The sequence below is a fragment of the Emydura macquarii genome, unplaced genomic scaffold (assembly GCF_026122565.2).
Source record: "Emydura macquarii macquarii isolate MOO-44397 ecotype Brisbane River unplaced genomic scaffold, CSIRO-AGI_Emac_v2 contig_2924, whole genome shotgun sequence".
Taxonomy (NCBI): Eukaryota; Metazoa; Chordata; order Testudines; family Chelidae; genus Emydura; species Emydura macquarii.
Window position 1 is genome coordinate 5,628,211 of NW_027133061.1, and position 23,114 is coordinate 5,651,324.

At 49.3% G+C, this 23,114-nt stretch overlaps 2 protein-coding genes across 2 annotated transcripts; both read left to right on the forward strand.

Moving 5' to 3' along the window:
* Nucleotides 1-3,384: 3,384 nt before the first annotated feature.
* Nucleotides 3,385-4,743, forward strand: LOC137167412 (interferon-inducible GTPase 5-like). Its single transcript, XM_067569543.1, has one exon. The coding sequence runs from the start codon at nt 3,385-3,387 to the stop codon at nt 4,741-4,743; it is 1,359 nt and encodes a 452-aa protein (XP_067425644.1).
* Nucleotides 4,744-14,090: 9,347 nt separating this feature from the next.
* Nucleotides 14,091-22,820, forward strand: LOC137167313 (intelectin-like protein). Its single transcript, XM_067569405.1, has 8 exons — nt 14,091-14,193; nt 15,120-15,183; nt 15,572-15,712; nt 18,758-19,005; nt 19,382-19,540; nt 20,387-20,507; nt 20,929-21,032; nt 22,437-22,820. Exons 2-8 carry the CDS (start codon nt 15,126-15,128, stop codon nt 22,587-22,589), a joined length of 984 nt encoding a protein of 327 aa, XP_067425506.1. The 5' UTR covers nt 14,091-14,193; nt 15,120-15,125; the 3' UTR covers nt 22,590-22,820.
* Nucleotides 22,821-23,114: the final 294 nt, after the last annotated feature.

A 23,114-nucleotide genomic window follows, 5' to 3' on the forward strand; every position in this document is an offset into this window, starting at 1 on the left:
CAACTTCGGTAAGGTGTTGCGCTGCAAGAACCGGAATTTCAATTTCACAAGAAATTCTGACTTTTCAAAATGGGGTTTTGTTCCAGATTTAGATCAACTGATGAATTCCAATGTTAGCAGCAAGCCAAAAATAAAAATTTTTTTAAAAAAATAATAATTAATTTGGGATCAGTTGAAATATTTCATTTCTATAAAATCAAATTGTTGCGTTTCAATTTCGACCTGTCTATCTGAGATGTTATAATTTATAACATAATAAAAGAAATTTCTAAAGAAAAAGTCATTTCAAAGCAAAATAATTCATGAGGACTTTACCAAACGTTTGTTTTGATTTAGTCACACAATACAATTTCATTATCCTTGCAGCTAAGATTTGAGTGAATTTTAACCCAAACCAGCCAAAATCGGTCACCTTGGTAAAGTAGGTGCGTCTATTGATCACCTTGACAAGGTAGGTCTGTCTATGCAGATAAACTCTCTCATGGGGCCTTTTCCTCCAGTCATCAATAGATGGCAGGAGAGAGCTCGTTCAGACCCCTGGATAACTATATCGGTCAAAAACCTTGTGCCCCTACCTGAGCTAGTTCTAGCAGCACAGAGCCGAACTCCCAAGCAGCTGGGCACACTAATGTAAGTACGATGTGGCTGTCACAACAGCCATGCTATTGAAATGTGCTTTGAAACATCCCCTGAGCAGCGCTGCTCTTTGGAAACGTTGAAAGGCAAAAGCCAGTTCCTGATACCAGGCCACTAACTGGAAATTTGGGCAGACTTTCCAATCGATTTCTGGTTTAGACTATTGGGAAAGCAGTTCCCATGTCGCTCAACCGTCACATCCCAAGCTCCCCATTCTGCAATTTCTCTGCAGCCGGCAGCCGCAAAGTAGAGCAGTTCTCTGTAGTCCTTACTTGGCTTTAAGGGCTGGTGAATGGCGATATCCCGGCAGGGAAACAAGAACCTTGAACTTGGGGTTTAAGCAGAAAGACAAGGAGGAGATGATTCAGGGACTATTTTGTTTTGAAATGTCATCAGCTAGATGCTTACAAGGAAGGGAAGGACGGTTCCATGATTAGGGCCTCACATAGGGGCTCTGGATTGCCAAGGTTCAAGTCCCACTCTGCCACTGACTCTTTCTGTGACCTTGAGCAAGTCACTTCCGCTGTGTCTTGACTTCCACGTAAGGTACGTGTCTACAGTGCAGAGCTAATGCACATTGCTCCCTCGCTGTGAAAGCCTGGTGGAGACAAGGCGCTGTAGCTTTTCCTGCAACATAGCTAGGTGAGGTCAAACCCGTGTGGAGTGCTGACCTCGCACGTCTGCCTGCGCCTTGTCTCCTCTAGGGATTTACAGTGAGAGCTGACGTGCGTTAGTTATCTCCCTGTAAGGAAAATATCTCGTTTGGCAGTAAAGAAACAGGCACAGCCTCTCTGGGCCTCACTCCCCTAACCTGTCATAGCCCTACCCTACCTCGCAGGCAGACTGTGCATATAAATACCCTGAAGATTGTGGGCGCTCAAAACCGCTGCCAGGCCCCAAGCATAATTTTTTCAGGCCCAGAACAAATTTGTAACATGGGCCCCCTCCCACACACATACCCAAGGGGGTTGTAGCCTGGGCCAGGCCTCTCAGCGCCTCCAGACCCCGGTAAAGTGTACCCTCCCCCCACCCATGTGGGGGCCCTGACCGCAGCAGTTAGGGGCCAGGTGCACACCCCCGGGAGACTGAAACACATTCTGTCACCTGAGGATTGGGAATCTTAACAGCTTTAACCACTTCCAAAAAGTTTTCCTGCTCCTGATTCGATAATCTAGTCTGACCGTCACAGCTGGGTCATGGGCAGCCAGACCTCGGGGTTAGAGCCAAAGTCCAAGGCAGGAGCCAACTAGGTCAGGATACCTGGGGATCAGAAGCAGGAGACAAACTGGAGCTCAGAGCCAGAAGTGGGTAAGCAGAGTCAGGCCGGATCAGGATCCCGGAGGGTCAGGGACAGGGACAAACTAGAGGGCAGGGACCACAATCAGATGCCAGGATTCAAGCCGGGTCAGGATGCCAGGAAATCAAGGGGCAGAGTGGACCCCAGCTGGTCAGACAACTCCCTGTTCCTGGATTGGGCCACTGGCTGAGTAGGGCCAATGGGCCAACCCGCCACGCCGAGGCTCTGCCAATCTGAGGCTGAGCTTCATGAGTCCCAGGTACGTTCCCAACAGCCAAAGGAGAGGTGGGGTGCAGCTGTTCCCACGGATGCGCCAGCCCTGTGTTTGAGACTAGGCCAGAAAGACTCCATAGGGCCAGCACTGAGCCCAACAGCTGTGGCTGAGCTAGTGCGTAGCTTTTCCCCATCCAGGGCCTGATTCCTCTTCACGCTAAGGTCACTTTGCAATGCTCCGGCTGAGAAAGGATCCGCCCAGTGGGTCCACTTTGCAGGAAACAAGACCCATGCGGCACACACCCCATTTTGCAGGTCACTTTTCATTTCACTTCTAACTCAGTGGTTAGTTAATTGAGGCTCATTAGTAGCTAACAGACAGACACTCAGGTGAAATGGACAATTTAAGTGCAGCATTATGGTTTGGACCAGAAGAGTCACTAGCTGTTTTGTTTCTACCTCTGACCTTCACCCCATCTTGTGCACATATCGGGCGGAGGGATATCCCTCAGATTTCGAATGGGCGAAGGGATACCATTCATGCAAATCAGTGATGAGTCTGGCGGCACTGCACCACAGCCACTGACATCACATAAGAAGGCTCAGTCAGCCAATCAGCACGTGGCTATAAGACAGGATCAGGTTTCCATGGCAGCTCCCCCCACCCAGGGCTACATTCACCCAGAGATAAGATGCTGGGTGACCCTGAGGCAAGGCAAGGGACAGAGGCCAGGCCAGTGTGGATGGGAGTAAGGCTGTTCCCTGGTCTATTAAACAACCCTAGCCAGAACCATCTCTGTCCCCAGAGCTTCCTTGGGAGGTCAGGTGGGTGCGGGAATGGAGGGGAGGGAGTCTGGACTCCTGGGGACTATCTCCAGCTCTGGGAGGGGTGTGGGGTCTAGTGATTAAAGTGAGGCGGGACTTTCACTTTCAACAATGTCACAGTCAGAGGAAGAAATTTTCTCTCAGTCCAACCCTCAGCTTCCATCTTCTCTCAGCACCACTGGGATTCACCAACTTCTTCCTTGACGGCCCTGCCCTGTTCTGTGGAGCTGGTCTTGGTGAAAAGTTCCTCCTTGCTCGTAACTTCATGATCTCCTGCCCTTCAGTGCAGCAGAAATGGCTCCACTTCTGCTCTTGCTTCAAGCCCAGGCCCTCCTCCCCAGCCAGCCCACGCTAGTGTCTGATGCTCTGGGAAGACAGAAGGGTGGGGGCTGTCCTAGGCCAGGCCAAAGAAGATGGAGGGTGGGACGAGGCTGGGTCTCTGGGAGGAGCTGCCCAGAGACAAAGACCTAGATGAGGTTTTCAGCAGTCCCTGGAACTCACATAAAAACTGGCCTTTCCCTCCTGTAAGGCAGGGGCTGCAGCAGCTTGCCAGAGCCGACATGGCCGCACAGAGCAGTGAAGGCAGCATCAAGCTGTCGAGGGAGGAACTGGAGGACCTGAAAGCCGCCTTTGAGGAGGGGAACCTCTCTGGAGTGGCCTCCAGACTGCAGGAGACGCTGGAGTCGCTGGAGAGCGTCCAGCTGGACGTGGGCATCACGGGCGAGACCGGCTCCGGGAAGTCATCCTTCGTCAATGCCCTGCGGGGCCTGGGTGATGAGGATGCAGGGGCCGCCCGCACCGGCGTAGTGGAGACCACTAAGGAGCCGACCCCATACCAGCATCCCCAGTACCCCAGCGTGACCATCTGGGACCTGCCGGGGATCGGCACACCTGATTTCCACCCTGACTCCTACCTGGAGCAGGTTGGCTTCTCGCGCTACGACATCTTCTTCATCATCACCTCGCAGCGCTTCACCACCAACCATGCCGCTCTGGCCCGCCACATCCAGGCCATGGACAAGAGCTTCTACTTTGTCCGCTCCAAGGTGGACGTGGATGTGGATTCCTCCCGCAGGCGCCGGCCATCCAGCTACAGCGAGGTGGGGGTGCTGCAGGAGATCCGGGAGAACTGCCTGGAGGGTCTGCGGGCCCAAGGCATCAGCTCTCCCCGTGTCTTCCTCCTCTCGGCCTTTGAGCTCAGCAAGTACGACTTCCACCTCCTGGAGGAGACGCTGGAGAGGGAGCTGAGCCACCACAAGCGGCACGCCTTCCTGATGGCCCTGCCCAACATCTCCCTGCACATCCTGGAGAAGAAGAAGGCTGCCATCCTCAAGCAGATGTGGCTGGTCTCCACCGTGGCCTGTGGTGTCCATGCTGTGCCCATCCCAGGGCTCTTGATCTCCTGCGATGTGGACATCCTGGCCAGGACCCTGCAAGGTTACTGCAAGGGCTTTGGCCTGGATGACGACTCTCTGGAGAAGCTGGCAGCACAAGTGGGGCAGCCAGTGGGGCAGATGAAGGCCATGATCAAGGCACCACTGGCTAAGGAGATTTCCACCAGCCTGGTGGTGCAGCTGCTGATACAGGCGGGGGGCAAGGTGCCAAAGCTATCCAAGGAGGTGCTGAGTTCTGTCCCCGTTCTGGGTTCCATGGCATCCGGAGCATTGTCTTTTGCCACCACTTACAAGATGCTGAGGAGTTTCATGGATGAGGTGGCTGCCAGTGTCCAGAGGGTGCTGATCAAAGCCTTCGAGGTGGATGCTGAGAAGTGAGCCAGAGAGGAGGAGAGAGAAAGATCAAGACACCTTCTATGGAGGGAAGGTGGAAACAGGACCTCAAAATCCACAGGAAATCCCTTGAGCTTCCTATCAAATGTTAGAATTTCATTCCCTAGCTGGATATAAAATACAGCAACGAATTTCTAAAGTTTCTGTCGCAGTTGTTACTTTGCTATTTGAACCTCAAATATCAAATCTGGTTCTGCTCTCACTTACACTGGTGCAAACCAAGAGTAAATCTATGGAACACCAAGAGTAACTGGTGTAAATCCATTGTAAATATGTTGTCAGAAGCTGGGGGTAATACCACTAGAAGCAAATAGCTAATTGTAAAATGGGCATAGCTCTGTTGTAAATATTCCATTGTAAACCAGGAGTTACTTTGGTGTAAACTTGGAGTAACTCCAGTGTACATATATAGTTTAAACCTGTGAGCAGCCCCATTAATTGTAGATGCTTTATTTTAAACTAGATGTGTGAGCACCTTGGGGTCGGGCTGCCCAGAAGGACGCCCAGTGCCACAGAGTTTTTGCAGAGTTGGCAACACTCATGATTTTACCCCAAGTCTTGAGATATTTGCTGTTTTACTTAAAGTCCCAGCTTCTAAAGCCACATTTGCAGTTAAATAACAAGTGTGTTTTTATCCCTCAGAGTTGTGAAGAAAAACTCAAAACAACAAAAAACAGATTAAAACATCCCAATATATATATATATATATATATATATATATATATATATATATATATATACATTTAAATCTCATGATTTTCAAGGCTCTGACTCATGATTTTTGAAAACATGATATTGACAATATGGCAGAGAGGTCAAGCTATAAAAGAGATAGGATCTCCTGGTGCCCCTCAACGTTGCCCCACTGACATCAGTACCACTGTACAGAGATGCTTCATGGTTTTTGACCAACATTTTTTCATTAAAAAAATGCAGTTTCATCACTTGCTAAGATGGGCCCAAGCCAACAATATGCCTTTTAATGCAGGCAAATGTAAAGTCGTGTCTAGGAACAAAGAATGAAGGCCATATTTACAGAATGCAGGACCTGGGAAGCAGTGATCCTGAGAAAGGTGGATAATGAGCTGAACATGGGTGCCCCCTGTGATGCTGTGGCCAAAGGGCCAATGCAATCATTGGATGCATAAAGAGGGGAATCTCAAATCAGATTAGAGAAGTTATATTCTTGGCACTGAAGTGACAGTGTCCAGTTTTGGTGCCCACAGTTCAAGGAGGCTGTTGATAAAATAGGAAAGGTTCAGAGACTGGAAAACATGCCTTATCGTGAGAGACTCAGAGAGCTCAATCTGTTTAGCTTAACAAAGAGAAAGTTTCGGGGTGACTTGATCACAATCTATGAGTGATCAAAGGGAACACGAGAAACAAAACTTGGAGAATGAGCTATTCAATCTGGTAGACAAAGGTATAACAAGGTCCAGCGGCTGAGAGTTGAAGCTAGACAAAGTGTAAGGTCAGAGGTCTTGTTTTTTTGGCTAAACTTAGACCTTGTTCTTGAGCTAAGCAGTAGCAGCCGTAGTAGGAGAGAGTGCAGCCATAAGCTAAGTAGCATGTAGTCACATCTTCACAGCCCTGAAATTACTTCAAGACAATAAAATATCGAGCTGTTAAGAAGGTATTACTATCCTAATAGTACCTACCACCACCGGATAAAGAAACGTATCTTAAAAGGTGTAAAGAAAACTTTGTTTGATAGCATTCTGTCTGGCAAAGAATCACTTTTCAACAGTTGTGAGTGTAAAATCTACACTTATTGTTTTGTCTTTATGGTCCCCATTTCTCTCTTGTTTATCTGAATGATTTCTGCCTGGTTCTTTGATTGTTTCTGTCTGTTGCATAACTAAGCATGCCCTATTTAAATCAATTAAGGTGGTGGGATATGATTGGTTAAAGCACTGTTTCATAAGGGGCTAGGATTGGTGTTTTGTAGTACTTTAGTTTAAAATGGTTGGTTAAGGTACAGCTAAGCAGGACCCCAAGTTTTAACGATATAAACTGAGGTCCAAAAGGAAGTTCTTTGGAACCTAACTCCAGGACACAGCCCAAGATCAGAGCTGCCAGACTGTAACATCCTGCCAACTCTATTGTGCAGCAGTTGGAATCTGATCCTACATGATCTAATCCTGGCTGGCCACCAGGAGAAGTTTGTCAGCCTTATTGGGAGTGGTGATCATTGTATGCTTAGCGTGTGCATTCTGTTTTGGCAATTGTTAATAAATAGAGAATAAGAAAATTACCGTGCAAGGCTCCTTCACTGGTAAAAGATCTGCCAAACCTGCAGAGAATTACGCCCAGAGCCCTACGAATTGGGAAAAAAGTGGGTACTTCAATTAACCAGGTTACGCCCGGAGTCCTATAGCGTGGGAAAGCGTGACCCTCAGCCCTAGAGTGTGAACTGGGTACGGCTAGGTGCCTTCCCCCTCAGAGCCCTACCGACTGGGAAAGGGTGGGAGTGCCTTAATCAGGTTATGCCCTGAGCAATACGGATTGGGTAAAGGTGAGGTGCCCTAGAGTGCGGGTAACAAACATCAGGCTGAAAATAAGGAGCACATTTTTAAGAGTGAGGGTAATTACCCACTGGAACAATTTATCAAGGGTCATGGTGGATTCTCTGTCACTGGTAATTCTTAAATCAAGTTTGGATGTTTTCCTAGAAGATCTGTTCTGGTTCAAACAGGTATTAATTCAGGGAAGGCCTGGGGCTGGGTTCTTCAGGAGGTCAGACTGGATAATCACAGTGGTCGCTTCTGGCCTTGGAATCTATGAATCTCTTTCGCTAGGAGATGTAAATTTAGGTCTGTGACAGAGCCCCCCAGGGATCGCGCTCTGGACAGTTCCCGACACAGCCAGACAGGACTCTAGTGCTTCGGAGTCTGCCCCCCTGGATCTCCACACACCAGTGCACTTGTCTCCTACATCTGGCCTCGAAGGGGTCAGCCCCCGGTTCTGCCCAAGCTGCCCATATGAACCCCCTTCGCCGGGACTCTGGGGAGCCCTACGCCCCCCAAGGGGGCCATGCACCTCGCCTCCGTAGTCAGAAGCGATTCACAGCCAGCATGGGAGTCAGAAGTGTTTATTAGTTCTCAGGATCACAGCATAGGGCTTTGCTAGCAGCTTAGCTAGAGGTTACAGCAGCGACCACCTGGGGCTCCCTTCTGGAGGCTCCTGCCCCACTGGCCCCTCAGAGGGGACTGGCCTCTTTCCCCCAGCTACTCCCAGACCTGTCCCCTAACCCCGCCCCAGTCCTTTGTCTCCTTTTTTTATTTTAAGCCACTTATGAAGACGTCTGTCTATAAACATTTAACATTTTCCTTTATTTACAGTATGTACTTCACGGTTGAAAAATAAGTTATACCACTAAGCCTCCAAGAGGTAGAGGGTTTACTTTTCCCACCAGTCAAGCAGAACAGTAACAAAGAATGCTTCACCTTAGATCTGTATTTAATGTGCTACAGATTTTAGTTTTACTGGACCAACAAAGCCAGACATTTGACAGAAAATGGTATTCTTGCTATAACATGCTATAAGTAAAATGTCCTAAGAACAATAACCCACAAAGGGGTCATAATAGTCACCAAAGAAAGCAATAAAAAAAAGACAGGAAAGGGACCCAATCTTTAAATTTACATTTAAATCTGCAAACTTGACATAATCAAACTGGGTTTAAACAGGGATTTGGAATGGCTATCTCATTACAAGAAATAATTCTCTCTGTTCACACATTCTACCTCCTAATGGTTCTGAATAGGCCTCAACTACTTCCCCATTGTTGTTCCTTAAACTTGGATGTATATATATACCTGCCATCTGATTTCTATTTCTTGCATCTGACGAAGTGGGTTACAGCCCACGAAAGCTTATGCCTGCAGAAATAAAATTTGTTAGTCTTTAAAGTGTTACAGGACTCTCGGGTTTTTTTTAAATCTTTAAATAAATGACCTAACCTTTTCCAGAACTGAGGTTCCTTGGTTCACTAACAGCTTATTTCACAAACTCTGTTAACACAGGGTGTGTGCATTACTAATATTTAAAATGCTACCACCTGACTTGCTTGTAAAGCTGCCAACTTTCTCCTTCAATATCCTGAGAACGTAGCCATCGATTAGCTATGCGCTACTGACCAGCAAACAACTAATTATGAGAGAATATACAAATCCAGGTCTACACATAATGACAATGCACAGAAGCTTTTAATATTTGGGTCAAATAGTTGCTTTCCTCCACCTAACAAATCTTTATAACAACTTTCCTCCATTCCTATTCCATTCTACAAGGTGACCACTCCTCTTGGTCACAACCTGTTGCAACTGGTTGGGCCAAGGCAGGGGGTCCTGGCCAGGTCTGTGTACGTGTGGCTGGGGAAGGCCCATCTGCCCTCTAGTGGTCTCTGAAATGATCACACACCAGGGTCCCCTCACCAACATATATGAGTAACATATGTCAGGAAACTGAGGCACACACAGCACTTAGAGAAAGCCCCAAGAATATCTCCACTTCATCACAAGGTCAGGACCGAAAAGAGCCTCATTGACACCTGGCTGAGGTGTCAGCTTGCCCTTGCCTCTAAGGAGCTGATTTAGCCCCTCCCCAGACTAATCTGGGAAACTCACTTCAGTCATAATTTCAGTTTCTGTTCCTAGCTTTACACAGAACGCTGCTACGTGCATTTTGCCATGACATTATTCCTCAGCAGCAGCTTATGAGTTTTTAAATGATACCTCACAAGGCATACCTTGTACAAACGCTATTACAACAGCACGTATGGTGTGAATATAGGGGTATTTTCTGACAGTGGGGCACTGATGCACCCCACATATTGAGAAACACAGGACTAAGGGCTGCTGAAGAGGGGACAGTAGGGACTGGAGCGGAAAGGGTACTGTTCTGCAAGAGGAGGATGGATGATCCTATGGGGAGTAGAGGCCAAGGGATCTAGGTTCCAGTCTGAACTCTGTCACCGACCTTCAGTGGGACCTTGGGTGAGTCCCTTCCAGTCTTTGTGCCTCAGTTTTTCTCTGTAAATTGGGATAATGATGCTGGTCTGTTTTGGAAAGCTCAGCATGTCTTATCTGTGGATAAGACGTCCTGTACAAGAGCAAATGATTCTAACTGAAAGAACAAAAATGACAAATTATATGAATTCTTCTGATTGTTTTTAGTGGCCAGCGTCATTTCCAAACCCCCAGGGTGTGATGGAGTGGGAATTTTCCATAATATTTTGTAGGAATAGTGTGTGCGCCTCAGTTTTCCCTATGCGGTGTCTGGTTAACTAGGTAGTGGGGAAAGGTTGTTTACTCCTTGCAGAGACCCAAAGATCCAGGTGCGACTGACGCCTGGCTCTATGGGGCTTGGGCCCTATGCCCGTAGAGAGTCTCAGAAGACAATGGCCATTCCAATTACCCGACATTTGGCATGTAGCCATTAACGACCAAGGATGTCCCACCCTCCACAGAAAGCTAACTCGGTGTGACCAGATGGAGAGCAAACAGCTAAGGAGGAGGGTCAGGTGACCATGTTTGCTCAGGAAGAGGAAGAAAGGACAGAGGAGCGGCACGGTACAGTTGTGTGACTGTGATTTCTGAGGGAGCCTCACTGAGACTGATTAATCAAGGCAAACTGCAAAGAATGGGGCAGACAATGACCAAAACTGGTGGTTATTTCTAATAATTAGATTCATGCATCCATCAACTAAACAGCTTCTACAATACCTTACTGGTTACCCAGAGGCCAAAAACACCAAAAGTTAAAGCAATCGTGCCCGGGTTCACCCCCAGACAGCCAAGTCAAATATGATGAGGATTACTGAATATCTTGTCCATGATATGCAAAGCCCTCCCAATCCCAAGAGATTGGACACATTACCCACCAGGTCAATGAACATTTCACATCTTCCCCAAATAGATGCTTACAGCCAGTTCTTAAGAACTAAACAGAGATTTATTTAAAAAGAAAAGAGAGAATATTGTGATCAAAGATACAGATCTGAGTACATTCAGATATGAAAAAAAGTTCTTAGGTCAGTTTCATAGTAGAGATGGTGAGCTCCTGAATTACAAAAACTTCTTTCCAGGATCAGTTAATCAGGTTATTATCCAAACAGGCAGTCCATATCAAATATCAGCATAATGCAGACTGGAGCTGGGGAGACCTCAATCCTGAGATTTAACCTTCCCTTGACGGAGGTCAAGCAGAATTCAGGCAGGCTATCGATCATCTCTTAATAGTAGTTAACACAGCAGGGATTCCTTGGCTGAAGAATGTATATGGTTGTTTTGAAGTTAAATCTCTATTTCCTAGGCACACACCACTGATTTGCTGTATTGATTAGCATAAAGTAACTATCCATCTCAAGCCTTCATAGGCAGTTAACTCCAAACTCGAAAGAGAAATAAAGACGATGATATAATTACACCCAAGTTTCATCTAAATATTAATATTTCCCTTTTGATTTGAGAAAGATCAGGGAAAGGGTGGGCCGCTTACAGAATGGGGGAGGCAACCTAGTGACAGAGGATGTGGAGGAAGCTGAGGTACTCAATGCGTTTTTTGCCTCTGTCTTCACAAACAAGGTCAGCTCCCAGATTACTGCATTGGACAGCACAGAATGGGGAGGAGGTGAACATTCCTCAGTGCTGAAGGAACAGCTCCAGGACTATTTCGAAAGATTGGACATGCATAAGTCCATGGGGCCAGATGCAATGCACCCAAGGGTGCTGAGGGAGTTGGCTGATGTGATTTCAGAGTCATAGGCTATTATCTTTGAAAGCTCGTGGCAATTGGGAGAGGTCCCTGATGATTGGAAAATGGCAAATATAGTGCCCATCTTCAAGAAAGGGAAGAAAGAGGATCCAGGGAACTACAGACCCATCAGCCTCACCTCAAGCCCTGGAAAAATCATGGAGCAGGTCCTCAAGGAATCCATTTTAAGGCACTTGGAAGAGAGGAAGGTGATCAGGAACAGTCAACATGGATTCACCAAAGGCAGGTCAAGCCTGACAAACCTGAGTGCCTTCTGTGAAGAGATGACTGGCTCTGTGGATGTGGGGAAAGCGGTGGATGTGATATACCTTGACGTTAGCAAAGCTTTTGATACAGTCTCCCACAGTATTCTTATCAGCAAGTTAAAGAAGTATGAGTTGGATGAATGGACTATAAAATGGATAGAGAGCTGGCTAGAGCATCGGGCTCAACGAGTAGTGATCAATAACTCCATGTCTAGCTGGCAGCCAGTCACAAGCAGAGTGCCCCAGGGGTTGGTCCTGGGGGCCGATTTTGTTCAATATCTTCATTAATGATATGGAGGATGGGGTAGATTGCACCCTCAGCAAGTTTGCAGATGACACTAAGCTAGGGGAAGTGGTAGATACCCTGGAAGGTAGGGATAGGATACAGAGTGACCTAGACAAATTGGAGGATTGGGCCAAAACAAATCTGATGAGGTTGAACAACGACAAGCGCAGAGTCCTCCATTTAGGATGGAAGAATAACATGCACAGCTACAAACTGGGGACCGACAAGCTAGGCAGCAGTTCTGCAGAAAAGGACCTGGAGGTTACAGTGGATAAGAAGCTGGATATGAGTCAGCAGTGTGCCCTGGTTCCCAAGAAGGCTGATAGCAGATTGGGCTGTATTACTAGGAGCATTGCCAGCAGATTGAGGGAAGTGATTATTCCCCTCTATTCGGCATTGGTGAGGCCGCATTTGGAGTATTGTGTCCAGTTTTGGGCCCCCACTACAAAAAGGATGTGGACAAATTGGAGAGAGTCCAACGGAGGGCAACAAAAATAATTAGGGGGCTGGAGCACAAGACTTATGAGGCGAGGCTGAGGGAACTATAGTTTTGTTTAGTCTGCAAAAGAGGAGAAAGAGGGGGGATTTGATAGCAGCCTTTAACTTCCTGAAAGGGAGTCCCAGGGAGGATGGAGCTAGGCTGTTCTCAATGGTAGTAGATGACAGAACAAGGAGCAATGGTCTCAAGTTGCAGTTTGGGAGGTCTAAGTTGGATATTAGGAAAAAGTTTTTCACTAGGAGGGTGGTGAAGCAGTGGAATGGGTTACCTAGGGAGATGATGGAATCTCCATCTTTAGAGGTTTTTAAGCTGCGGCTTGACAAAGCCCTGGCTGGGATGATTTAGATGAGGTTAGTCCTGCTTTGAGCAGGTGGTTGGACTAGATGACCTCCTGAGGTCCCTTTCTACTCTAATATTCTATGATTTCTGAATCAATAAAACATAGTAACAGACAGGAACTGAAGTTTAGCATCTATCAAGATATAGGTAAACATAGACTAATATCATTAGTATTTATTTACTTCTAATTCTTTAACATACAGACTGGCATGTGAAAGCTCAGTCTACTAACTTGGCTTTGTTAGTTATTTATAAGGAATGGCCCTAATTACCATTTGTATACTTTTCTAATGTGTCTTTAAAGGTTGAATTTGGGCCATTTAGCCTGTTAGTTGCTTTACCCTTGTTCTGGCTCAGTGTCACAGCTTGTTCAGTGTGGGTTGCTGGAAGCAGGACACTCCTGGACTGGGACAAAAGAAGGGTCAGAGGAGAGCTCTGGGCTGACCCAGATGGCCCATGCTGTAACTTTTCTGTTCTCTCTGCTAACCAAGGACTTTCCACGCTGCATTCCAGATGCCTAATAAACTCTGTTGCTTTTACCAGGCTGGTTGAGAGTCCCTGGCCTGCAGAGGCAGAAGGTGGGGATGCATTGCTCCCTTTGGGTGTTCAGGTCTCTCTCCAGTGGCCAACTCAGGTGGACTCACTGAAGACAGCTTATGATGCAAAGCAGGGTGCTGAAGGCTCTAAGATTTGGTCCTAGAAGGTGGGGAAGCCAAGTGGCTCACCCTAGTGATGGTGTGATCCTAAAGCAGGTCTGGCACACTGAACAGTCCCCCCAGGGACTGTTCCAGAGCTGTTCAAGAGTCCCTGGATCTGTGAGATGCTGTTTCAATTAAACTTAAATGGCAAAGTTCCTACTTTCCCCAGCCTTGTTATTTCAGCAGCGGAGGATTTACAGACAGAGTTCGATTTCCTTCTTGCTGCAGTATGCAAATAACCAGTGACAATGCACTATTCTCAGGCCTGCCGTGCCCTATTGCATAAACGTGAGGTTTCCTGGCTGTTTTGAAAGGCAACAAATTCAGGTATGCGAAACATAAAGTACATTTGATCCCGTTTAAACATTTCTTTGGAAATCACCTCCCCACCCCCTGTTTGCCTGGAGAGGCGTGCTATTTGTAAGTTGTGTTTGCTTTTACTGGATTTGATTGACTGATTTATTGATTGGCTCCACTTGCTTTAAAAGGTTTGCTTTTGCTATTGGTATATCAGAAGAATCTCTCTCTTCCTCTGGCCCGAAGCTGATATTTGCGATAAGGAGCCTTAGTGACACTGGAACTACGGACCAGGTGAATATTGCCCTTAGTATGTTACTCTGTGATGTAGCATAGAAGTAAGTAGCTGTGATATGTTAGCATGACAAATAGTAGCTTTAAAAAGCCCAAGGTATTGCTTGTTTCTCTACATCTGTAAAATAAGACTAATGATACGGAGGTGCTTTGAGATCTACTGGTGAAAGGCACTAGGTATTATTAATACATAGCATCGGTCTGTCTGGCTCCCCAGCACACACGAGCCTCCACGGACTTTACCTCAGAGCACCCAGTGAAGCAAGCATGGTTATCACCCCTGCTTTACAGCTGGGGAGCGGATCCCCTGCCCGAGGAGTCAGTGACAGAGGGGGAATTGAACTCAACTCTCATGAACCTGAGCCCAATCACACACCCTCCCCCTGCCGTTAGCACGTAGTAGCTGTGCTGCAGGGCCCTTCGGCTGGGCTCGCAAAGCTGTGGCCCTGCAGTGTGCAGGCAGATGCCATGGCCAGAGTGAAATGTGCTGGTGTCAGTTCTGCTGCAAAGCATGGAGAGACACCGAGAAAAAGGTCTGAGCCGGGATTTGGGTATTGATCCCCTCGCTTCCTTCTCTGGACCTGATCCCAACGCTGACTGGCGCCAGTGTAAGTTATTCCATTGACGTCAATGGGCTTTAGGTCAGGCCCTGTCTGCCTAAGTTTCCCCATCTGCAAAATGGGTATAATAGGATCTGTCCACCGTACAGAGTGATGTGAGCTTCAGTTAGCAGAGGGAGTGCAGGGGGAGAGCTCGCTCTGTGCAGAGGATGCTACTTGGATTCCTCTCGGCACCCTGAGTAGGCACCATGGTCCCCAGTGCCCCACTTCCCTCGGAGCAGGAGGATTTGGGGAACCCCTCCAGCTCTGTGACACTAACTAGTCCGGCTACTAACCAGCTGATCTACTGTTTTCCCTTCTGCAAAGTCAACAATGAAGCAACTGGCTCTGCTGCTGCTCCTTATCTCCGTGACCAAGGGGGCCCCTTGCGGTAAGTGGCTTTTTAGTTTTCCTCTTCCTGGAAATCATTCTCCCAAACGCTGAACCTGACTCTAGGGTCAGGGCTGTGATACATCCCGGGGCAAGAGCTGGTTTGGTTGGTACCAGGAAGGCTTTGCTGATACTCAATAATGACCCCAACGGGCAGGCAGCCTCTTTGCACCCATAACTCACAAGGAATTCGCTTCTGTGAATTTCTTCTGTCCGTGTTCTGGAGCCAAGACACAATCTAGAGGCAAAACCTCTAGATTCTGGGAGGGCTAACTCCTGGTTTTCGATATCTTGAGTTGGCAATGCTGCAGAAGCATGGGCTCTGCCGTTCTGGCCCCAGACGTGGTAACTGAGACCTCCTCACTAACAACAAATCACCCCCTGTGCAGCTGACAGTGGGGGTGTCGCGCACCTGAAACTCGCCGTCCGTGAGCTGCTGGACGACTGGGAAGACACTCACTACATCCAGACCGACCAGAGCCAGCCCCGCAGCTGCAAGGAAATTAAAGCCGCCCGGGATGGGGCTGCAGGTGAGTGCGGACATGGCATCCCCGTACCTGCAGAACCTGCTTTGCTTCTGTTCGGTGCTTGTTCCAGACCAGTGTGAAGCCAGAGCCGGATCCAGTCAGTTGAGATGCACCCGGGCACCTCTGTGCTGGGAGCGGGGACAGTAGCCTGAGCATGCGCACAATGGGGAATTGCTTTACTGGACCTGGCTGTGACAAACTGCTGGGGATACCCAGAGCCATGAGACACTGCCAGGGCCATGCACAACAGGGAACAAGCTGAGGCATGGCCCCCCCATATCCCAGTAATTGTTGGGGGCACAGAACTCCTCCAGTCTGGGGACCACGGGGAAAGCGAGCTCCTGCCAGGGCTGGGAGGTGGGGGGAGCGTGAGCTTCCTCAAAAGGGGTCAAATTTAAATTCCTGTGCACACCCTTCGATGCTGTGCTAGCCCTGTCAGTCCTCGCAAGTGGGAGCTGTGCGGCAGCGAACTGTGTGACAGCGTCCTCCTGCTCCAGTCCGTCTGCCTGGCCAGCAAACTCTGCAGGGCTCTCCCAGCCCAAACCTCGCCTAGCAGGTAACTGTCCATGAACTCCAGCCCTTGCACACCTCGGGGATGTGTCTCTGCAGCCCTCCCGCTGCACACTCCTAAGAACAGCCAGACTGGGTCAGACCAATGGTCCATTGAGCCCAGGATCCTGTTGGCCAACAGTGGCCAATGCCAGGGGCTTCAGATGGAATGAGCAGAACAAGGCAATCGTCACATGATCAATCCCGTCGCCCATTCCCCAATTCCGGCAATCCTAGGCTAAGGACACTTCAGGGCATGGCCTGGCCATCCTGGCTAATAGCCACTGAAGGACTTATCCTCCAGGAACTTAGCTAGTTCTTTTTTGAACCCTGTTATCATCTTGGCCTTCACAACATCCTCTGGCAAAGGGTTCCACATGTTGACTGTGCATTGTGATGAAATGCTTCCTTTTGTTTGTTTTAAACCTGCTGCCTGTTCATTTCACGCCCAGTTCTTGTGTTTATGAGAAGGCGTAAATAACACTTCCTTAGTTACTTTCTCCACACCAGCCAGGATTTTATAGTCTCCTGTCATATCGCCCTTAGTCGTCTCTTTTCCAAGCTGAAAAGTCCCGGTCTTATTAATTTCTTCTGATATGGAAGCTGTTCTATCCCCTTAATCATTTCCATTGCCCTTCTCTGCACCTTTTCCAGTTCCAATATATCCTTTTTTGAGATGGGGCGACCAGATCCGCGTGCAGTATTCAAGATGTGGGTGTACCATGGATTTATAGAGGGGCAATATATTTTCTGTCTTATTATCTAGCCCTTTCCTAATGCTTCCCAACACTCTGTTGGCTTGTTTGGCTGCCGCTGCACATTGAGTGGATGGTTTCAGAGAACTATCCACAATGACTCCAAGATCTTTCTTGAGTGGTAACAGCTAATTTAGACCCCACCATTTTATATGTCACAGAAGATATTAGGTTCGTGGCTCCAGGAACCACAGCTTGTTACCTTGACTGGAGTTAACAATCCCGTCAGTTCAGTCAAAGCACTGGGTTGGCTTTGATAAAAAGTAAAAAGTTGATTTCGTTAAAGAGAGGTTTTAATTGCGTTCAAGTAGCAGAGCTAACGATAGAAAGGGTTTCAAACAAACAAAAGTCTAAATACACTTTCTAATGGCAAAGACCTCACTGTACAAGCTTTCTTCAAAGTGTTTGCTGGCCAATCTTCCTTTCCCAGTAATGGCTGACTAATTCTCAGCCAGGATCCTCACAGAGAGCCAGGTTCCGCTTTTCCTTGTCTCCTCAGGTGAAGGATAACGTAGGGGTCTGCTCCTCTCTCTTTATAGCCCAATGAGCCTCTGAAATGTATCCCCGGATAGCGTTCCTTTTCCTGCTCGTGTGGACACCAAGATGTCTTGTGTAGCCGCCAAGCTGTCTTCTCCCTGCTGGTGACTTTTCTTTTTGTTTTTTTTAACACCACAAATGAGCTCTGCTTGCAGCCTCCTAGATAGATGAATCACTCTTTGAATTTGGTGATACCTGTTTTCAGGTGCTGGCCCCTTTTCTTTGTCTGGAGAAAGCCTGTTTATCAACTCCCCTGAGCTCTGGTTTAAATGCAGTATCGCTGTAGCCGGGTTGGTCCCGGGATAATAGAGAGACAAGGTCGGTGCGCTGATATCTTTTATTGGACAAATGGACCCCAGCATGAGTCTCAGGTGGAGGAACAGCTGGCGGGACTCAGCCAGGGAGGCCATGGGCTGCAAACTCTGCGCTTGGCGATCTAGGTGTAGCCACTGGGTGGTGGATTCTTTGCCTCGTTCTGTTCCACCCATCATGCAGCCCCCAGACCGAGTCACCGCAGGTCAGGCCCAAGAGAGGGACACAGTGCGGGGACGCAGCCAGCAAGAAGGGCAGGGTCAGGGAGCTCAAAACAAGGCCTGGGGCCTTTCCTTAGCACGAATTGCCCCCAGGCCTGATTCTCGCTTACACTAAAGCGTGGTCCACGCACAGCGTCTGTCCTAGTGTCACTGTCAGTTCGGGGGGTGGGTTTTCCCTGATATATTTATACCAGTACAGCCCCAGTGTGAACACAGTTATACTGGGAGAAAGGTGCCTCATACAAGGATAGGCTATTCCACTTCCCACATAGGCATGGTTATACCAGTGTAAAGCACCTTTAAACCAGTATCAAATGCGTCCACAGTAGGAGGGATGCGGCACTTTAACTGTCATTGACGTGCTACAACTTGTGTGTGGAAAGGCTCCGGCGCTGTCACCCCGTCCTCTGTGGGTCCGTGTAATTTGCACTCGCTCTCTGCTGCCAAAGGGGCCTTAGTGTCACTGGGAATCAGGCCGCTCTGCTCCGGATGCAGGGGCACATCCTGCTCCAGTCCCTCTGCGTTTACACCCTGCTGCAGTGCACTAGGAGCTCCTCACTGGGCATGTTTCCCATTTAATGACTGGCTCCGAGAGGGCCCGTCGCCCTGCCCCTTTCCACAGCCCTGATTAATCAGCTCAGTGCCCTCCTCCCTTCTCACCTCACCCCTTCCAGACGGGATTTACACCCTGCGCACTGAGAACGGCGAGACCTACCAGACCTTCTGCGACATGACTACCAATGGGGGCGGCTGGACCCTGGTGGCCAGCGTGCATGAGAACAATGCCTTTGGAAAGTGCACCGTGGGCGATCGCTGGTCCAGCCAGCAAGGGAATAACATCAATTACCCAGAGGGAGATGGCAACTGGGCCAATTACAACACCTTCGGCTCTGCAGCCAGCTCCACCAGCAACGACTACAAAGTGAGTCCCCTGCTCGACGGCTGTTAGCTCCCTGCTGGGAGACAGAGTGCATTAGAATGTCGTTGAATGCCCTTGGGTAGATGGCGGCACAGGCATGTGGGTTTGACAGCAGGGATGGCCCAGTGGTCAGGGTGTTAGTGTAGGGCTTCCCTACTCTGCCACAGGCCCCTTGTGTGACCTGCAGCAAATCACCTAGTCTCTGTGCCTCAGTTCCCCACCTGTACAATGGGGAAGGTGCTTCTCTGCCTTGCGGGGCAGTTGTTGAGTAAATATACCACAGCTGGTGAGGTGCCAAGATGCCCCGGTGATGGGGGGGGTGCTGGGTAAGCACCCAGGGATGTGGTTGAGCGGTTTCAGCTGGGTCCTTGCTTTTCAGAACCCTGGTTATTATGATCTGCAAGCCCAGGACCTGTCCGTGTGGCACGTATCCAACAAGACTCCCCTGAAGGAATGGAAGAACAGGTCCATCCTGAGGTACCACACCGAGACCGGGTTCCTGTCCACTGAGGGGGGGAACCTCCTCAAACTCTACCAGGTGATGGCGCTGGGCTGGGGGCTTTGGAGAGGGTTTTTATGCAGGAGGGACCAGATGGCTTTGCTGGCCCCAGTATTGATGGGGGAGTTGGGATGGGCAAATACTCAACACGCTGAAAGAGTCTGTGCTGGGGGGTCTGGGGCTGACAATGGTCAAGGAGCCTTCCCCTCGATGCAGCCTGTTGAAATCTGAGCATGACCTTGGTGTGAGATGAGCTGGCCCGGACAGACTGAACTGATTGCTGGTGTTCACGTCTCAAACCACCCAGCCCCCTTGGCACTGATGTGCTGGCAGACTCAGCAGAGGCTGAATGGCCGATAGAGACTGACTGCACCATATGCCCTTGAGATGGGGGGCCATTGGTCATAGACGCTTTGGAACTAGGCCAAGCCCTCGACCCACACCTGGGCCCCGGCTTTGGGTTCAGGCACCTAGCAGGGACGTCACCTCAGGGCCAGAGCAGTGGGGAGGGGAACAATGCTGGACACATGCTGATTCTCACCTCTTATCACTTACTGCTCACATTGTGGCAGCCCCTAGCAGCCTATCCCACTCAGACCAGGGCCCAATGTGCTAGCGGCTGCACAGACCCAAAACAGAACAAGAGCTCCTGCCCCAAACAGTTTGTGATAATTCCTCCCCCAGTGGCACCTTGACATGTCAGCTTTGCCTGCCCACTGCCGGGGTCACTGCTGTGCCCTAGGGCTGGCCTGTGTGGGAAGCGGCATTGATGAACAAATCACCCATGGAATATGTGTGAGTCAACGCTGCCTTGTCTGTGCTGGAGCTGCCCTGCCACAGGGACAGAAACTAACAGTGGATGGTTGCTGTGCTTGTGTCTTCCAGAAATACCCAGTCAAATACGACGCTGGCAGCTGCAAAACAAACAATGGCCCCGCCGTGCCCGTCATCTATGACTATGGCGATGCCAAGCAAACCGCCAACTATTACTCTCCAAACGGCAGAAGTAAGTCTGTTAGTGCGAGTGTGTGTTCTGCTTCTCCACCTGCATAGATCAGGCCTGTCCTTCCAGTCTTAATGACCTTCGTTTTAGAGAAAGGGAGAACGATGAAATGAGAGAGAGCAAATGGTAAGTCCCCCAGGAGAGAGCGCTGTGTGTGTTCCCCACTTTAACATGCTACATGGCAACTGAACCCAAAAATTTTAAGAATCGAAAGACACCGTGCAAGTGACAGAACTGTGAACAGCCTGGCTGAGACTGACATATCCTGATAATCTCTGGGGATAGAATTCCTGATCCTTAGTTTCCAGTCACTGCCAGTTCCAAGGGAGTTACCCAAATGGATAGGCTGGGATCTGAGCTCTTGCCCTTCTCTCCACCTGTCCATGGCAAACCATGGTCCTGACCTCCCCTTTTCTGTCACCAGATGAATTCGTCCCCGGTTACATCCAGTTCCGCGTCTTTAATACTGAGAAGGCGGCCATGGCTCTGTGTGCTGGAGTGAAAGTGACCGGCTGTAACACCGAGCATGTGAGTATCTGTCCAGAACAGGGATTAGCAGTGGAGCAAGAGCCAGCTGATGAGCCTTGCGGCTGCCTGGTGTCAGAGCTGGCCGGCTGCATAAGGTCCGTTTTTAGCTCTGCCCACGCATGGGGTGAGTTCAGCATGGACCTCCTATGCCACCAGGGACAGCTGTGGCCTTGGAGGCAATCATCGCCAAGGTTAGGCCAGTGGGTGGATGTTACATTTCTCCATTGAGGGGGTGGGGGGAACAGCTTCCAGGAACCCTGTGGTCAGAAGCTACTGTGGACATGTGGCACCACTGAGAGGTCTTTTAAGGTGTCATTTCTGCCAGCAAGGGGTCTGCAGCCCAAGCGTCTGTCACAGGGAGCTGGGAGTGAATCAAACCCGCTCGCTGTCTGCTCCTGCACCAGTGAGGTCCACGAGGCTCAAGCCTCAAGCATTTGTAATAATAATCCCCATCTCTGGTGCAGCTTTTTTCATCAAATTGAAAGTGCTGCACAGACGGGGTCAATAGCACTATCCCCATTTTATCAAAGGGGAAACTGAGGCACGGTGAGGCAGCGCTAGGAATAAAAACCCAGGTTTCCTGAGTCCCAGTCTAGTGCTGTATCCACTAGGCAATACTACCTCCCTAGCTCCACCCTCTATTTCCATTCTCGGGGGCAATACACAGGTGGTAGGCACTGCAGCAAAGCAGCGCCTTCCCCAGCAGCCCCTTCTCTGGTGCCTTCACAGATTCATATGAAAAGGCCAGACGGACCACTACGATGCATCTTGTAGTCTGACCTCCTGCACATCACATGCCAGAGAACCTCCCCCAGGGATTCCTGCATCAAGCTTTCTGGCCCAGTGCAGGGTTTCCCTTCTACAGCCATTTTCTCCCAAACTCCTAGGGTAAAGGTTAAATTGTGAACTCCGTGGGGCAGGGACCCTATTTCTGTTCTGTCTGTACAGCACCTAGCACCAGAGGGCCAGTCCAGGACTGGGGCTCCTAAGCGATACTGCAATGCAAGCAACATATAAAACCCAATGGCTTAAACCATCCCAGCCCTGCCCCTTGAGAAGACATTCACACCCGCGCAAAGGGAGTGGCAAACGCTGGCATCTGGGAGCACTTTGCACCCACTTTGTGTTAGGGTTAAGTGACTGCACAAACGCCCGGGTAACAGAGACTCTGGTCTCAAGAGCTATGAAGGAATTTAACTGCTCATGCTTCAGGGCATTAGCTGACCCCTCACTATGGGGGGGTCAGGAGGTAACTTTCTCTGTGGGCAGATTATTTGCCAACCAACTATTGCAGGGTTTCTTGCACCTTCCTCTGAAGCAGCTGGCACTGGCCTGGAGACAGGAGAGGGGTTTGATGGGCCCTTGCTCTGTTCCCATCTGGCAATTGCTCTGTTCTCTCCCCAGCACTGCATAGGCGGAGGAGGGTTCTTCCCAGAAGGGAACCCGATTCAGTGCGGCGATTTCCCTGCCTTTGACTGGAACGGCTACGGGACCCATCAGCACTGGAGCGTATCCAAGGAGATGATTGAATCGGCCGTGCTGTTGTTCTACCGCTGAGACTGGAAAGGCTGACGTTCCCCAGTTTGTTCCAGCTAGAGCTGCTTTTGGGGAGGAGAACTTGTGGCCTCAGCAATAGACCTCTTTGATGCAAATAAAGAACGGGGAGTGAGCTGCGGTGTGGGTGTGATTTACTCCCCTAATGTCACAGACAGGGCCGAGAGGTTCTCAGCACCCGTCAGCATCAGGCCTTTCCCCCATTACAAACACCATCCCTTCTCTAGCACTCTGGCTCCCCAGATCTCACAGCACTTTACCAAAGAGCTCAGAACAGTTATCCCCATGCCACAGAAGCTCCTGCCCGTGGCTATAGACAGAGCAGGTGGCACACCCAATCATTGCCACTCACTACAGGACCCTGTTCTCAGTTCCCTATCACCTCACCAGAGTGCAACCCTTTGGGGCTGTGTTGCTGAATGCTTATGATGCTAGACTACAACCCTGAAAGTTGTGGGTTTGGGCCTTACACAGGCTCATAGTGAAAGACCCCACCTACAAAACCAGTATCCAATTCATCAGGTGAAT

Bases quoted from the DNA above. Each gene is read 5' to 3' on its own strand.
- LOC137167412 (XM_067569543.1), top strand. From the start codon at position 3,385: ATGGAGGGTGGGACGAGGCTGGGTCTCTGGGAGGAGCTGCCCAGAGAC.
- LOC137167313 (XM_067569405.1), top strand. From the start codon at position 15,126: ATGAAGCAACTGGCTCTGCTGCTGCTCCTTATCTCCGTGACCAAGGGG. The intron at 15,184-15,571 runs GTAAGTGGCTTT...CCCCCTGTGCAG, and splicing joins GACCAAGGGGGCCCCTTGCG to CTGACAGTGGGGGTGTCGCG. The intron at 20,508-20,928 runs GTAAGTCTGTTA...TTCTGTCACCAG, and splicing joins TTACTCTCCAAACGGCAGAA to ATGAATTCGTCCCCGGTTAC.